Source organism: Aotus nancymaae, unplaced genomic scaffold (genome assembly GCF_030222135.1).
Source record: "Aotus nancymaae isolate 86718 unplaced genomic scaffold, 86718_ANA_hifiasm-v0.15.2.pri h1tg000122l, whole genome shotgun sequence".
In the NCBI taxonomy this organism is placed as follows: domain Eukaryota; kingdom Metazoa; phylum Chordata; class Mammalia; order Primates; family Aotidae; genus Aotus; species Aotus nancymaae.
In genome coordinates this window covers 1,930,042-1,948,041 of record NW_026988537.1, presented here as the reverse complement: position 1 = coordinate 1,948,041, position 18,000 = coordinate 1,930,042, and the positions used below count along the sequence as shown (strand labels likewise).

The 18,000-nt window shown below is 46.4% G+C and overlaps 1 protein-coding gene across 2 annotated transcripts in view; it reads left to right on the top strand.

Annotated features, from left to right (window-relative positions):
* Positions 1-18,000, top strand: part of BCAR3 (BCAR3 adaptor protein, NSP family member) — a 294,360-nt gene that overhangs the window by 226,090 nt on the left and 50,270 nt on the right. The window contains exon 1 of one of the 2 annotated variants that reach the window (XM_012439676.3): positions 17,210-17,666. The exons of the other annotated variant lie outside the window; for it this stretch is intronic. Coding sequence (XP_012295099.1) covers positions 17,583-17,666 — 84 coding nt within the window. The 5' untranslated portion in view covers positions 17,210-17,582. Of the gene's footprint in view, positions 1-17,209; positions 17,667-18,000 lie in introns of those variants that run through there. 2 annotated transcript variants of the gene reach the window in all.

Genomic DNA, 18,000 nt, shown 5'->3' with positions numbered 1-18,000 from the left:
GTGTCCTTATAAGAAGGGGATTTAGACCAGACACACAGACACAGGCATAGAGGGAGAAGGCCATATGAGAACAGATAGAGACGGCGGAGAGTTGGTGGGGGGATAAGTCTGCTAGCCGAGGAGTGCCAGCAACCACCAGAGACGAGGAAGAGCCAAGACAGGCTCCTCCCTGCAGGCTTCAGTGCCAGCGTGGCCCTTTGGATATTTAATTTAGGATTTCTAGCCTCCAGAGCTGTGAGACAATAAATACATTTCTATTTTAAAGTCGCCAAGTTTGTGGTAATTGGTCATGGCAGTCCTGGGAAACTAATACAGATCCAGAGCCCTGTCTTAGCCATTTTTTGGTTGTATGACCTTGGGCAAGTTACCGAAGTTCCCCTGAGCTCAATTTCCTAAACAGTGAATGAGAAAACTGGGCATTAAGCAGTGAATACAGGTGAAGTTCTTAGTTCTTAGCACAGTGCCCTGCATGTGTAAATACCAGTAAATACCAGCTTAGCACTCAGTAAATACCAGCTTAGTGACTGTGAGCATTTAATGCACCTAATGTAGTGAATATTATAGCTTAGGCCGCTCCCTATGTGGCTGGTTCATTTGACTCACATTTCACTGCCTCAGAATGGCCTTCCCTGACATCCCTACTAAAAGCGGCCCCCAAGTCACTATCTTATTACTCTGTATATTATCCTCATTTGTCCCAAACTTTGTTTATTTTATTTTATTTTTGAGATGAAGTTTTGCTCTTGTTGCCCAGGCTAGAGCACAATGGCACGATCCAGCTCACTGTAACCTCCCCCTCCTGAGTTCAAGCAATTCTCCTGCCTCAGCCTCCTGAGTAGCTGAGATCATAGGCACCCGCCACCACACCTGGCTAATTTTTGTATATGTAGTAGAGATGGGGTTTCGCCATGTTGGCCAGGCTGGTCTTGAACTCCTGACCTCAGGTAATCCACCCGCCTGGGCCTCCCAAAGTACTGGGATTACAGGCGTGAGCCACTGCACCCGGCCTGTTATTGTTATTATTATTGTTATTATCATTTGAAACAAGGTCTGGCTTTGTCACCCAGGCTGGAGTGCAATAGCACAATCTCAGCTCACTGTAATCTCTGCCTCCCAGGCTCAAGCCATGCTCCCACTTCACTTCCTGAGTAGCTGGGCCTGCAGGCATGCACCACCACACCTGGCTGATTTTTGTATTTTTTTTTTTAGACACCTGGTTTCACCATCATGTGGGCCAGGCTGGTCTTGAACTTGTGAGCTCAAGTGATTTCACCTGCCTTGGCCCCGCAAAGTACTGGGATTATGGGTATGAGCCACCACGCCCAGCCTTATTTGTACTTCCATTTTATTTTATTTTCATCCCATTTTTATTTTTGAGACAAAGTCTTGCTCTTCGCCCAAGCTGGAGTGCAGTGGCTCACTGCAACCTGCGCCTCCCAGGTTCAAGTGATTCTCCGGCCTCGGCCTCCTGAGTAGCTGGGATTACAGGTGTGAGCCACCATGTCCAGCTAATTTTTTGTATTTTTAGTAGAAACGGAGTTTCACCATGTTGGTCAGGCTAGTTTCGAACCCCTGACCTCATGATCCGCCTGCCTTGGCCTCCGAAAGTGCTGGGATTACAGGCATGAGCCACCACACCTGGCCTTGTTTACTTTTAAAAATAAAACTTCTCACTAGAATGTGAGTCCTGAGGACAAGGACCTTTCTTTGGTTTAGTGACTGACTTAGCACATACACCAGATGCACTAGGGCATTTATTTTAACTTTTCATTTGTGTGAGTGCCGAGTAGGTGTATATGAGATATTTTGATACAGGTCTACAATGTATAATAATCAAATCAGGGGAAATGGGGTATCCGCCACCTCAAGCATTTATTCTTTGTGTTACAAACCAATTATACTCTTCAGTTACTTTAAAATGTACACACACTGGGCACTTAAATTTAGGGAAGGGGGAATGCAGTTGTTCCAAAAACTTTGATGTTCCCAAAGCAGGTAACGCTGATGTCTCTAAAATTTTCCCAGAAGTTCTTAAATGTTTTTATTTTAAAACAGCAAAGAGGTTCCCACACCTAACCTCAGTCTACCTTCTCTTTCCCACCTGGTATAAAAACTGTGGGGTTGCTGTTGACACCTTAAATATTTACTCATATATTTGGGCATAGATATATACTGTTTTTAAAAATGTAGTTCTGGCAACTTCTATAGCTTAGACCTATCTACTCTTTGGGAGATCTTGTTAACTATAGCAGTCAGTAACTTCAACACCAAAATGAAAGGCCTGCATTTCTAGCTTTAGAATCATTTGCTGTGAAGCTCTTCCCTCTAGTGGTCATCAGTGTCACGACAGTGCAGTGTTTGGCTACAATATTCTGAGCGCTTTTAATATTAAATGTAATAGCACGTAAGGACATTGTATTCAACTGCAGAAAAAAGAGCTGTGTTTACAATACATGAAAAGGTAAGTGGTTTTCAATGGACTTATATAAGGTAGGTTAAAATTGTCAAGGAATTTTATTATTAAAATTAATTGTCAATGTTCTTGAACGAAAAGCTCTAAAATGCTGTAATACTGTATGTAGATTTTGAGATAGGAGGTTTGCATTTGGCTTGAAGTCTTACCTCTGTTAACTAAGAAGTTTCCTGGAAAGAACTTGTATTTGAATCGCGATTTGATATCTGAAAAAACGTCTTGGCTTGGCAGGAAGGATGCTGGTACTGGGTAAGGCAGAAGACCCCATGCCTGGGTGACAGCGTGTGCCCAGGCTGACTGGAGCAGGAGGAGCCTTGGGAGAATGGCAGATGCTCCATGTTTCTTGAATGGGAAAAGAGATTCTCGGAAGAAATCACTTTGTTAAGAGAACAATGAGTTTGGGAAGAATTTTATTTATTTATTGTGAAACTATCTAACTACATATAACTTTGCAACTTGCTCTTTTCACTGGACATCATTCCGTCTTAACCATGTGGGCCTCCCTCCTCCTTTCCTTCCCTCCAGTATTCCATTGTATGAAATGCAGGTCTAGTTAACCAGTTCCCTACTGACATTTGGGCTTTGCTAATGATTCTGTTAGAAAGAGTTTTTTGTGGCTAGTACATAGTCATTTAGTAAATATTTGTTCAGTCTCTTCCCTGAGCTGGTCACTATTCCAGGGGCTGAGAATACAGCAGCGAACGAAACATCCCTGCCCTGCTGGAGCTTTTACCTTGGGGGTGGAGGACTGGGAAGACAGTAAGAAGGACAAGCAAGTCGATCCTGTCAGCTGATGACGAGTGCTTAGCAGAAAAGATGCAGCAGGGAAAGGAGCTATGAAAGTTGGGGTAGAGGGACATAAATTTTAGATAGGGTGACCAGGGAAGGCCTCACCGAGAAGGTGACTTGGAAATGCAAATCAACTGTGATGTCTAAGGGGGAGAAGAAGGGCAAGGCTGTGAAGCCAGCCTCTTCCACGGAGGGACGAGGGGGCCAGAGGCTGGAGCTGGTGAAAGCAGCTGATGTTAAGAGCAGCAGAAGGTGATGTGCGAGGGATTGTGTACTGCCTGTGTGTCAAAATAAGGACTTTTAATTTTTTTCTGGAATGAGATGGGAGGCATCTCAGGTTCATTTGGCTTCTTTGTTGTTGCTAGACTACAGGGGACAGGGACAGAAGCAGGGAGACCAGTTGGGAGGCCACTGTGATTGTCTAGATGAGAGATGATGGTAGTTTGGACCTGTGAGAGCAGGGGAAGGGGTAAAGAAGGGGGTTCTAGGAATGTAACGTGAAGGCAGAGCAATCAGCACTTCCTGATGGATCGGACATGAGGTGGGAGAAGAGAGGAGCCGTGCGTGACGCTGGTAGGATGTGCTGTTGTCAGCGGAGGTGTCTTGGCGTGCATTTGTGCCAGAATGTCCAGAAGATAAAAATCTAGGAGTCGAATGACTCAGTGTCATTTAATAGGTCAAAATAAAACTTCTTGGCAACTAAAAGATTTTTTTAATTTGTCGTTTCTTACATTTTTCTGTTTCTAATTTTTTTCCAATAGTGTTTTTATGGTAGTTACTTATAAAAATAAAAACACCCCCATAATTTTATACCTCAGTCTATTCTGTAGATAAGATACTGAAAACTTGTGGCTCAATCAAAATTATGTAAAACAAGTAACTTAATTATTAGAGCAGAAGTTCTTAAATTGTATTGTCTGAAGACCTCTTAAAAATTATCGAGGACCCTAAAAAGTTTTTGTTATACAACTTCTAGCTATTGATATTCATCATGTTAGAAATTAAAATGGAATATTTAAAAATGTTTATTTAACTTATTTTTACTTAATGAGCATTTCATGTGTGTTATGTTTATTCATTTAAAAATGAGAAACCTATTATATATCAGTGAATGTAAATTTATGGTAAGAGTGGCATTGTTTTACATATTTGCAAATCTCCTTTGTGTCTGATAGAACACAACTTGATTCCTATATTTGCTTTGGTGTTCACTCTGTTTTATGTTATTTTGTTTGAAGTTTAAAATAATGTGGCCTTGCATAGGTGTGCAGTTAAAAAAGGGAGGAGTATTTTAATCACCTTTTCATATCATTACAGATGTTAGTCTTTGATACTAGACTAGAACTCAGCAAGTTGTAGTTCTTTAAAGGTTAATTGCAGTGTGGACTCTGAAACCCTGTCAATGAACTTGTTTCACTTTATTTCCTTAAAATTCAATTTGAGGCCAGGCACGATGGCTCATGCCTATAATCCCAGCACTTTGGGAGGCCGAGGCGGGCAAATCACAAGGTTGGGAGTCTGAGACCAGCCTGGCCAGTATGGTGAAACCCCATCTTTACTATAAATTAGCCAGACATGGTGGCAGACACCTGTAGTCCCAGCTACTCAGGAGAATCGCTTGAACCCAGGAGGTGGAAGTTGAAGTGAGCTAAGATCACACCACTGAACTCCAGCCTGGGCGACAGAGAGAGACTCCGTCTCAAAAAAAGAAAAAAAAAATCAATTTGAATGGATCTATCTTGGCAATTTGAATGGATCTTTTACCCTTGCATGAGTTTATGTCATCATGCATTGGCCATTTGAAAAATATTGGTTTACAAGTTATGCAGATCTTATAAATGTTTCACTATATAATATCAAAACTCACATTCATTAATATGACCACCAATCTCATCAGAAAATAATTAAAGTATTGGAAAGCTGATACTATATTATTTCACTATATAATATCAAAACTCATGTTCATTAATATGACCACCGATCTCATCAGAAAATAAAGTAATGGAAAGCTGTCAAACTCGTGGTGGTGAATACAAGTTTTCCAAAATTCTAATATTCACTTGAAACCTGGAATTTTATCATTGGTAACAAACACTGTCAGTTGTTTTCCCTGAAGTAACAGGCTCACTTTGTTCCCTTTTCAGACAATGGCTGCCAAATAAATACCCAAGTCTGAATAACCAAGTTTGTCAGAGATTCTTTGAAGTAAAAATGGCATTCCACAAAAAAGCAGCTAGTTGAGCCCTAATTCAGTTCTACAGCTGCTTTTCCTTCAGACAACCTCTGTGCTTGGAAACGCGGCAGAACTGTTTTCTGTGCATGTCCCGTTGCATCGTACAGAATACTAAAGAGACATGTCCTCGAGGGCCCAGATTTAATAAAGTGAATAATTCTCACTGCTTCATCAAAGACTTCTAGGTGGAACTGGCTACTTTTCTTCAATTCTTTGATCCAGTGGGAGTCAAGCAAGGGCCCCTGGTAGAATTTGGTGCCTCTGCCTTGCTTTGTGCTGAGGCACCAGGAGTTCACCCGTCATAGCCTTTGCTCCACCAGTATAAATGTCAACCCAGTGAAACAGGCAAAAAATATCTCCTTATTATGAAAATAAGTTTTGACCTCTCAGACCCCCAGAAGACCCTCCCCGACCAGCCTGAAGTGCAGACCACACTTTGAGCACCACCATACCAGCGGGGCTCTTGCTACTTAAGAGCCTAAAAGCTGCAGAAACAAAACACAAATAATCCCCTCTTGTTTATCTACATCCATCTTTGCTTCTCTAGCAAAGTTTACTTTCAGCTCAGCTTGCTCAACAGTCGCATTTACATTTAAAGAGACTGATTATTAATATAGAAAAGACATTAAACTTTCATTTAAAAATGAGGGAAAAATTGAGAATCAGTCCTCGAAGTAAGGGTCTCAATTGTGGGGCTGTTCCTTCTAGTGGAGTGGATTGCAGCACCTCCGGAAATGCTAACTGTGTGTAACACAACGAAGTCGTCCTCATGATATACCGTAAGGATCTAGTTACTCATCATACACTACAAAGTGCTGGGCCAGAAGCAATTGTAGCTCTCCTCTCAGTGTTCACATTAAAACTCTGAAATCCCCAAGCTTGGGGAGGCCAAGGCTGGGGTTATGGCGAGATGCTCTGCTTGAATGTGGAAGTGCAGTCAAGGGATAAATTCGTTGGAGGGATTTATTTCCTTGGGGCAGGCTGGAAGTGCTCATTCTCCTGATCCTTAAGCTTTTATTAATTGCTGCAGCCTGGCTCCTTCAGTGCTCCCAGTGTGGATTCACTGGCTGAGCTCCATTCGTCCTGTATGTGAATGAAGATAAGGCTGTGTCAGACCCTGGGAATGAGAGCATGCTGTTTGGCCCTTCGAGGCAATTTCCTTTGGAGTCCCAGCTCTCTCCAGATGGCATCTAATTGTTTCTTGAATGACCTCAGTGTCCAGGCTGCAGAAACCTGGTCTGAGAGGCCATTTCACATATTTATTAGCCTGTGGATGAGAACTTGCTATATAAAGCCCCCATTCACACTCTCAAAAGAGCTTTTTGTGTAGAAGAAATGAGGAAGCTGATGGACTGTTTCCTGTGACCACCAGTCTCCAGCTGGATACTTATTTTTAGCAGGCCCAGGTGGGTATATTTTGAAGGGGTCTGTGTGGTCCAACTGAGCCCATCCTAGTTCAGTCCCCTCCTGTCTCTCTTCTCTTGACAGAACAGAGTCAAGTCCTCTTACTTGCTGGTTTCAGGATTACTTGAACAGAGTACAGGTGGTGTGAGTTTGGAGTTACTGCATTTTGGAAGCCCCTCCCAGTTTGGAATCCCAGCTAGTTCAGAGTTTGAGAGTGTAAGATGACTCTTAGGGCCAAAGTACGAACCAGCCCTAATTCAGCCAGAGGCCGGCATGGCTGGTTCACCCAGTGAGGAGCATAACTTCTGGGTGGCCTCACGCCTCTGCAGTTCTGAACTATTTTTGGGGAGAGAGGGAAGGGCCCCTACCTTTCTGCAAATGTGATGAATAAGAGCCATGTCTCTAGAAATATGCATGCACACTTACTGCGTGTCTTAGTTCCAGGTGTTTGTGGACCCCAGGTTGAGAATCCCTGAGCTGTCCAGATGTTCAGTGGGCCCCTATCATGTTCAGGCATTCCAATGATGACAATAAGATGTGGGTCATGAGGGCCAGCAGACAAGGGCACCGGTCATTTTAATGAGTGCTTCAGTAGCTGAACCTGGAGGACAGGGTTAGAGCTAGGGTTCCTTACTGGGGTAAGCAGAGTAATAGCAAGGGGAGAAGGAAACCCCTATGGGCCCACACAGACTGAGAGCGGGGGCTCCCAAACTTCCAGGCCACATCCACCTAAGGACTGTCTAAGGAGCACGTGTGGGAAGATTTGAATGTAATTTGGAGATGATGTAAATGTCCCATCCTTTGACGTGGAAAGACGTCATCAGGGTTGCCCTCCCAGGTGACTGTACCTGGAAAAGTTCACCTGGCGTCAGTAAGGGAATGTCTCAGCCAGTACCTCTGAATAGGGTCCTGTTGCCTTCCACACGGCAGAATAGCCTTTTGGAAGCATCCTGGTGCCACGTAAGCAGGGCTGAGAGTGCAGTTGGTTCGTGCTTTCCCTTGGTTGGGAGGTGCTGGGCATGGGAGCAGAACTCACTCCTACACCAGTGGCACAGGACATTCCAACAACATGAATCCCTCTCCCTCTTCCTGGAGGCAAATTCATATTATCTTTATCCTTGAAAACTCAAGACAGTTCAGTTCTTTCATGCAAGTCCCTGGAAGAGATTGCAAAACACCATTAATTTCCATTCATTGCTGACACGGGAGTGCACAGCCCTATTATTAACGGGTGTATAATATGCGTGCTTTCATGTAACATCAGTTCATGTTGGCTCCTCGTAGCGTTTCTCAGATACAGAGATCACATTTTATACACATAATCTCTAACAGAGCCCAACACAGTATGTTACATCTCCGTCTAAGTTTTAATCTCACACCGATAAGGTGAGCCTGTAAACGCACGTTGATGGTGTGAGCTAGGAAACTTACCTCTGAGCAGGCAGGGGAGAAGCGGCCTGGGTCGATGACTATGTGTGGGAAGGAAAACGTCGTTAGGACCCTAAGTCTCTTGCATCTGCTGCTCTCAGCACTTTGGCCACGTTCTCTTCCATCAGCTTCTTCATGCAGTGGGGGCGTGGCTGTGGTCTGCTCCAGGCTTATAGTCTTAAAGCTTGTGGTCCAAGGGGAAAAGCAAATGTCTCCCTCAGCCCCAGTCTGAAAAATCTCAGGGAAGGACTCTGCTTGGTTTCATGTTGTTCTTGGGCCATTCCGTGTTCAGTGTTCTGATTGGCTCACACATCATTAAAAGGATGAATACACATGCTACTCAGTAAAGCTTTTAAATATAATGGCCACCACCTGCTGTCTCTACAATTTCCTCCCTACATTTTTAGGATGAGAAGTATATTCTGCTATATTTCTATTATCTCTACCTATTCAGGGTACATATATAAAATGTTGACACATGAATGGTAAGTTTTGCAAAATAATAATAATCTTTTCAAGTCCTAGCCCCATCATTCCCTAGTTTATCTACTTCCTGGTTTATGTAGTGGATACCCATTGCCTCCAAGTTTGCCAGATTCACTGCTGTTACAGAGAAGTTATGGGCAGGGGGTGGGGGTGTCCAGAGGCACTGTGGATCCCTGACGATCTAGAGCTTGGCCTTGGACAGATTCCCACATCTTATCACAAGTGACCCAGCCAGAAGGCCTGGTGTTCCTGGAGAGTTACCCAGATGGGTTTCTGCTGCTCTCCCTAGTAATTCTCCTTTCCTCCACCCAGCCCTTCCACCCATTTGGGTATACGTTGCAAGGCGTTCTCAAATCCTTGAGCCACTGGCAAAAGGAATTCATTGTCCCCACCTTGGCCAGGAAGGGCAGATGTTGGCCTTCTGGATGTCACTCCTGCGGACGGCATTGTGCCTGGCAGTTGATACGTTAGGAAGTGAGCAAACTGGCCGGCAGTCAATGAGGTCCTTCCGTGCGCAGAACCCTCTGAGTCGGCCTTTTCCTGTAGAGGAAGGAGTACTGTTGTGTTTCAATATGTGACAAAGGCGGTCCCTTAGGCCTTCCTGTGCGGTAAGACTTTGTTGCCTCCTGGTTCTTCTCAGATTGTGACGTCAGCATCCATCTGTCCCAGCCCTGCCCTTCCCTTTCAACTGTGAGTGGACTAGGATTTCTGATGGACTATTACAGATGTGACCTGCTGTCTGTGTTGCCAAGAATATCTGTCCCTTGGTTGGAGGGAGACTTGCCTTTCAGATTTACATAAGATAAAGCACTTCTGGTGACCAGGTGTTCTCCATGCGTCCCTCATCACACCTGATAGAGCCAGCCATTCTGATTCATTGTCGTTTTAATCATTAATTTTAAGAGCTGTTTGATCCCACATGTGAAATGGAGATAATAGTACTCCTCTCCTAGTGTGAGTATGAAACAGGACACTATGGTAGAAGTTCTCTGTAGAAATGCCGGCTCCTGGGGACCTTGCACACAGGGTGAGTGAGGTGAAACAATGTCTGTGATTGCTGCCAGCTTCTTCAGGGCATCTCTGAAGTCTGGTGAGGAGGGGTTGTTGAGAGTCAAATTTGTAGCTCTTTGAATTTACTATCCTAAGTATTATATGCAAACAAGTTCCTTCCACCCGCTGAGTGAAGAGGTTCCCCTGCTGGTTAAAGCAGTGAGGAACTGCAATACTGGCCCCAAGGCTGTCTGTTCCCTCCTCCTAGCAGCCACATCCCTGCCATGGCCTGAGTGTATGCAAGTTGGCCAGCCAAGGGTGGTTTATCGGTCCTCACTCACTTCCGTGACCACCAGAGTATTTTTACCTTCCTTCCCACGAGCCCCGAATCTTTCTCGATCAGAAGGAATTTTTTGGTCATATGACTCTGAGATTGGGTACAAGTAATAACCCCTCTCCTCAATGAACACAACAGTTTGTATATGGTTTCTAGTGGCTCATGGAAGCCCCAGTCCACCCCTAGGTTCAGAATTCCTAATCTGGACTGATTCTCAGCTACTTTGGCAGGTTGCAGAATTATCCAGTACATCACTCAGATGGTGATGACCATGATCAGCATATGACCACGAAAAAAGGATATTTTCCCACTGAAATAGTTTGTTTACATGGCTAGAATTTGTTTGACAGCAGAAAAGCGATTGATAAGACCATTTTCTCTCCAGGCTGGAATGTGTGGGGTTACTACTGACTCCACCTCTCACCTAGTGCAGACCCCGCCCTCTGCCCCTAGATTCCTGCCTTCCTAGGCAGGTGATCCCTTGCAGGCTGGTTCATCCACTCAGGCACTTGGCAGCCTTGCTGGGTGGAGACGGGGGTGGGTGGTTTTGGAAGAATACACTGTAACTCTGGCAGATTCTTGCCATCAGGGGCTTGAGAGAAGGAGGTCTAGGCAGAAGGCAGTATCTGGGAGGAAACAGACAGAAAGTCTAGTGAGGGCAGGCAGAGGGGTCACAGCATCCAAGGAGCTATACCAGACATGGCTGTAGTGCTAGGAATGGTTGATATCAGACAACCCAGTAATACAGGCCAGGGAAGTATGAAGGCCTCCGGCATATGGGAAGTGGCTCTCTGGGGATGCTAAACACACGTGGAAGATCTGTTCCTAGGGCTGAATTGCAGGGCCAGGGGAGGGGGCGGTGGGGCTGGGGGAGTGAGGATCTTGTAGGGTACCCAATCAGGACTGAGGCTGTAGTCCAATTCTGCAGCCAGCTTGGTCCCAAGGCAGTGGGAAAGGAGGGCTAACACCCAGGCCCCATAGGCAGAGGGAACCCACAGGATTCCCAGTCAGAGTGGCTCAGACAAGGGTGGTACATGGAGAGCTGGTAGCTGTGGATGGACCCAGGAGTCCTCTGGGTTAGGATCACGTGGGCTGTGTATACACCTGCTGCCTGTTAAATAACTCCTAACATGACAGACTCTGGAGTAGAAAATCCTGACACATCTGAGCAAGTGTAATTAAAACCATATGTGGTATTTTAATAAGCAGTTTTAAAATTTAATGAGTAACATATATTTTAAGGCTAAAAGCTCTTAAAAGTCTCCTTATTATATCAGTTTTAAGTATACCAGCTGGGAGCCAGCCGGTGGTCAGTGGCTTATGGCATGGGTGGGTGTCCACCCTTTTCTCGTGGCTACAGGCATGGTTTCTGCGGCCCAGCATGTGGGTGGGCGTGTGCCCTGCGAGCGAAGTGGGGAAGATGGGGTCTGTTGCCCCTTCCTTCACAGGGGTAAAGAAGCCCACGTTTGTTGACTGCCTGCTGTGTGTTGGGTGCCAGGGCCACCATGTGATATCCGTCTTGATGTTCACAATAACCTGGTAAGTTTGGGGAGGAAACTGAAGCTCAAAGAAGTTAGTTAATTTCCGAAGGTCACCCAGCCAGCTAGCGGTGAAGCCTGGAACCCGTCTTGGCTCTCCTGCTTGTCTCCTACCTCCAGGGTGTGTTACAGAGTCGTTTGGAAGACGAGCAGATGTCTGTCTCACAGCTCAGTTTTGGAAGATGCCATTTTACAGTGGAGATGGGAGAGAGGCAGCTGTTCCTGGCTGGTAAGGCCTCCAGAGGGCCCTGGACATGCCCCTCTGCCCATTTCTGTAGCACTCTGCATGGGAGGGACCTCTGAAGGGCTGTGTGGTGTCTGCCTTTTAGTTGTTCACATAGCTCATGCCTACCAAAAGTGGAAGGAAAGGGAAAGAGAAAAGTGTACGGCAGGAAAACCCAGGAGCTGAGACGGCAGGGAAGTAAGTGATTGCTCCAGGTGTAATTGTTGGCATAGTAAGTGTAGAAGAAACGGAATCTGGGGAAGTAGGTGGTGAATCATCATGGATGGATAAGACTCCAAGGGTATATGGATGGGCTTTAGTGGATACAAGAATCCCCTGAAGCAGAGGTGTCCAAGAGGGAGAAATGGTTCTTAGTTTCTGTTTCTGGTTGGACCAGTAAAGCCCCTTCATCCCTCTTTTCCATTTGTCACCAGAGACAGAAACTAAAAACCATGGCTTCGGCCTGGCGTGGTGGCTCATGCCTGTAATCCCAGCAGTTTGGAAGGCCAAGGTGGGCGGATCACGAGGTCAGGAGATCAAGACCATCCTGGCCAACATGGTGAAACCCCGTCTCTACTAAAGTACAAAAAAAAAAGATTAGCCGGGTGTGGTACCACGTGCCTGTAATCCCAGCTACTTGGGAGACTGAAGCAGGGGAATCGCTTCAACCCGGGAGGGGGAGGTTGCAGTGAGCCGAGATCACGCCATTGCACTCCAGCCTGGTGACAGATAGAGAGTATGTCTCAAAAAAACAAACAAAAAATCCCCCATGGCTTCAGGCTGTTAAATGCCTAAAACAGAACAAAACAGAACATCAACAACAACAAAATAAGGCAGCTCTAACAGTAAAGCATTGCAAGGATGTGTCTTGCTCTAGAAGGAGGGTCCGTGGCTTTCATCGAATCTCAGAGAAGGCCAAGATCATCAGATAGTGAGTCTGCCATTTGAGAGCTTGGGATTATCTCCTGTATGTGTTCTTTTTTCTTTTTCTTTTCTTTCTTTTTTGCCTTAATGCTAAAAACAGAAAATTGAGCTTGTGTAATACAGGATTTTTGGGGTGACACCAGGAACTACGTGGTAGTGGTAGAGAGGTGCACGGGGCAGAATTTTGTGTGATAGTGTAAGAAATCAAAACAGAGCAGAGTGCGTAATTTTGCTTCACATTACTCAGTTATACAATTTTAATAGCTAGTTAGAGAAACAGAGATCTGCTGTGAAGGCTGTACTTAGTGTCTGTTTGTGTGCTCGGCAGATCAATACTGCTTCCGGATAGAGACCATCTAACAGCCGTACTTCCATCCCCTTGAGGAATCTGGGGAAACTGTCAGACCAGGATATGTACAGCAAACACTCCTAAAAGCACCCTCTGTTCACCAGGGCGGGCGAACGTCTTGTCCACAGCAATACACAAAGGGGGCCAGAGTCTCGTTTGCATTCCCTTTTGGAGCAAGAAATCAATCAGATTTGCATATAGGGAAATGTGTGGAACTGTCTTTGGCAGCTTCCACAGCTACTCAGCCTGGCTGGAAGAGGAACTGACCTCTTGCCCAAAGTCCTCTCCTCCTGTCCTCCCTGGTTTCCCAGCTCTTCTCCCTGAGGCCCTCTCGCTCTTTGTGGGAAAGTGTCTGGGCTCCTGGCTCATTCTTTCAGAATCAGGCAGAGACAGGGTAGGTACTGGGGAAATCTTGAAAAGCAGGGCTGTGGATCAGCTTGCCTCCTTCTCTGCCTAGGGCTTGCCAGGCACCTGCCACACTGCTCTCTAGGGAGCCAGATATGCGGAGGGTCTCCTCCCTGTGACACCAGGCTGGTGCTAGGCCGGGCAAGGTCCAGGCTAATCATTGCCTACTTCCTAGGGCATGAGGAGAGATGGAGCTGGTTCCATCAGCCTCATGCCCTAGCTCATTAAAGCTGTCTTTGTTCACTGAGAGCCAGATCACTGGTGTTTAGGGGAAGCAAAAAGCCAGAAAGCATTGATCTTTGGGGGAGAGGGAGTAGGATCAAGGATCTTAGTAGTTGCCACAAGATGTTTTGAGCTGTTTTGATCATGATGAGTGGTGTTCACCCCTGACTGACATCCCTTTGGGCAGGAACGAGCCAGGCCTTGAAGCCTGGGGTGAGTCACTGTCCTTAGCCATGGGCAGAGTCACTGTCCATGGGGCTGCTTGACAGAGCCCAAGAGTGCCTCAGTATAAGCCTTGATGCCCTGATTCGGGGGGGCTTTGGGGAGGGTTTGGGGCTCTGGGCAGTACTGTGTTCGAGATGCGCCGAAACACTGAAAAGCAGGTACCTGGCAGGCATGTCTTTCTCCCGCCGTCTCCCTCCGTGCCTCGTCAGAGAGAGGGTCTACCTCACTGGGAGCCGGACCTTCTAGCGGGAGCCGTGGTGCTTTGGGAAAAGGACTCTGCACTCACTCTCTCGGCCCTTCTCAGCTGAGGGGCTGCTGCCAACAGGAAGCATGTGTCTGCTGAATATGGCTGGCAGGCAGCTCCTGCTTCCATGGTTACTAAACTGGGAAGGTTAGTATTAGGGCTGTCCAAGGAAAAACTGGCATTGAGGGCAGTGCTTATGCAGGGGTCTTCCTCTGGCTTGCTTTAACTGTCTTTTTGAATTAGGGGGTGGGCAACATTTGACCTGAGCTAATGGAGGTTTTCTTCAAGGACCTACCTGGCTTCCCAGCCCTGGCTTTAATCACAGCTGTTTTCCTCGGGGTCGAGGGGCAGGCCTTCCAGGCAGCCAGAGAGGGGTAGTGCTGCTCACCCTTCGGGACCTTTTCCAGAGCTCAGAGCTGCCTGACTGGGCCCCTCCCTTCCTCAGTCCCTGGGAGTTCCTTAGAAATGCCCTCCCCTGTCCCCAAAGGGGCATGGTGTTTAGAAAACCCTGCATCCAAATTTGATGAGTCCCCAGTTCCGTGCACCAGATCATCAGAAAGTGGCCCACTGCCCCAGGTCACAGCCCTTTCATGGGCTGTGTAACAGGTTTAATTATAAGACATTTAAAAATCTATTGTGTTTCTTCTGTGTGATCAGACACCAGGTTCTGCAGTCTGAGGTTGGAGTCCCTAGACCTTTGTTCTCTGCTGAGTGGCACACTGGTCTAGTCCTCTGTTTCTTTGTAACTAGAATAATCATTGTGGGGAGAACGGAAGGAATTGATCAGTGTAAATCGGTGATGTTTTAAAGCTTAACAAGTCAGTGAAGGACACATTCATGCAATTATCATCTTTAGTTACAAAAACAACACGTTATTTTAGTCTTCTCCTTGACCGTTTCAGGAAAAATTGATTAAAACCTTTGAGTGCTGCTTCAGAAATTATTTTTGGTGTGGAATAAAAATGAAAGTGCTTAGAAAACAGTTACCTAATAAGATTAGTCCATTATTTAATCCTGGTGGAACAAATTCTTTGGGTATTTTGGAGATATTTCTTAGAATAAACAGAGAAATCCTCAGGTAACCAGAGCTGTGATTCCACAGTGGCCTAAGTGTCTTTGATTTTGTTTTTACCCTGGCTCTGGATCACTTTATTTGTAATTCTATGTGATTTACATGTCTGAGTTATTTGCATATTACTTTCAGGAATGCATTGCATTCATGATTTCTAGGGGAAGGGTGCCTGGGCTTTGAAAGCTCTTGGCCGATTAATCTCACTGAATTTCTGTGCAGGATTTCAGGCACTGCTCCCCTCCCTTTTCCCCGGCCTGGGATGGTACCTTTCTAGCCTCTTGGGGAGGTTTTTAGCTTGAAGGAATTGTTATTTTCTCTCAAAGGAGAATACCAGGTAAAAATGACCCCTTCTGTGGTGGCTAAAGGCCTGATTGATGAGTCATGCCCACAGAACCGCTGGGACTTGGGCCTGGCTGCTCATATGCACTTACCCTTTGAACCCCATCTAACAGAAATGAGGGCAAGCCAGAAAACACTCCCTCACAGGTGCAGTGCTGAACCTTGGAAGATGGTAGGGACCCACTGACCAGACAGTCTTCAAGAGCTCTTTCAGCTCAGAAAACCCTTCTGAGTTCTGCCACCCTTGGTGCTTCCTTCTAGGTTTTCTGGTGGACTTTCTGTGGCCTGGGAGTCCTCAGGACTGCAGACCAGACCTCCAGAGTCAGAGAGGAGAAGGAGTGAGGGAGGAAAGCAGCCAAAGGAGCAGAAAGGACGTCATCGCCCACACTTGGGGCTGTGGTGATGGAACCTCACTTAGCAGCTGCATCCCCGTGTCTACACATTGGTCAGGCCAGGCCCTTGCCCTGGCATGGGCGTGCGACTGTGGCTCTCCGTACCTGCTCACTGGGCCCAGAACAAACAAGTTTCTATTTTTGCAAGCAGACTTGGCCTAGTCCAAAGGCCGAGGTCTCTTAAGGATTTGACGCTAATCCCATTGGATATTTCTCATACCTCCCTCATGCCCCATCTGGTATTGTTCCTTTCTGGACTGAATAGGTCTTGTTTCTTCCTCATTACAAGTTTCTGCCTGTGTGAAGTTTTAGAAAGCTTCATGACACATTCCGGTTTTGAGTGGCCGAAGCTACAAAAAGTTAGTATTTGGAGCAGTAGGATAGGAGAGGAAGAGCGACAGGCAGAAACCTGGATTTGATTTTTAAAAACGAAAGCGATTCATGGAGCATCCGCTATAACTAAAATGAAAGAGGAAAAGCAGTTCGTTTTCCCTAAAGGTTATGCGGCTCTTGGTAGGGGTAGAGGGCTCACATCACAGGGAATCCAGGAGGGCCTTGCCTGGCTGCATTGGATGAGAGGTTCGTGTGCAGGATCTAGGTTACGCAAAATGGGTAATCAGAGTGGTGACGAGTAATGAAAGTGAAGGATTTAAAGGAGGGCGTAGGACAAACAGTTCAGTCAGGAGGAGCATATAGTCCCCATCCTCCCAACAGGTCACACAGCCAGGTGGGAGGGCATAAGGCACTCTGGGTGTTTGCTGACAGACTTGCTAATTAAACCCAAAAGGCAATATTGCTTTGCCAGTAGTGATGGCTGTGCCAACGTTATCAGCTGCTAAACTGGCTGCCAGGAGCATCTTAATTAAAAATAAACAGCTCTGGAGGTGGGCTAGGGAGAGTGAGGACAGGGATCCTGCCTGGGTTACTTAGGACATCTAGGATTGCTCCTAGGGAAAGTCACGTTGAGGCCACCTCCTTTTCTCAAAGGAGCCTCTGTTCATAGCAAGGTGGTGTGATATGTACAACTTGCCCTGCTTCCTTAAATCCCTGGGTGCTGAAGTAACAAGCAAACAGAAGCACTAGGAGCAGGTTGCATGGTACAGTTCAGCCTCAGAAGAAAATACTGGGGGGCAGGAAGGCGGATGCTAATGATTTCTGCCTGGTCTCTAAATTGAGGGGACAGCTAAAGCCTAAGGCCTCCTCTAAGAGGGGTTAGAATTTCATCAGAAAGCAAGTCTGGTCACATGAGAATTTCTGGCACTGTGTGCATGGCAGGCTGGACACCAGCCTGCGAGAATTGAGCGAGTGGATCGTATTGGCTTCAGCAGAGGGGAAAAGTCCCAGACTAGCCCTGGAGAAGGAGCCGACTCACTCCCCTGCCTGCCGACTCCCCTGACTTCTGGGCAGAAGCAGCACAGCTGCTGTGGTGGGCTAGGGCTTTTACATCTGAAGCCCCCTTTATTTTAACCCTAAAGAAGGCGTGTGGTCCCCGGGACTGAAGACTGAAAGATGCCTAAGGAATGCAATGCTCTCCACGCCCTCTCGGCAGCTCTGTGCTGCTTCTATCACCGCAAGTCTTTCATTGGAGTCAAGGTAGGTTTGCTTTGGAAATAAAGCACATGTATAACTCTTTCGGGGGGCCCTGAAAGCACTAGTTTCCTAAAGGGCAAGAGAAAAAGTTTGCAGCTTGCTGGTGGTAAAAACAGAGGTGCTTTCCTTGACTGACGGGTCTTCAAAAGCCCCTAGTGGTATACCTTCCCTGGAAGCAGAGCCAGTGGCACAGAATGGGGCGGGCTCCTTGTCTGTTTGGGGCTGAAGCTGTTTTTCAGCCTGAGTTTTCCTTAGGCTGAAATTTTATGCTAAAGTAGCTCAATAAGACAGAGCTATTTTTCTTCCTCGTTTTTGTCTCTCTCTCTCTTCCTTCATT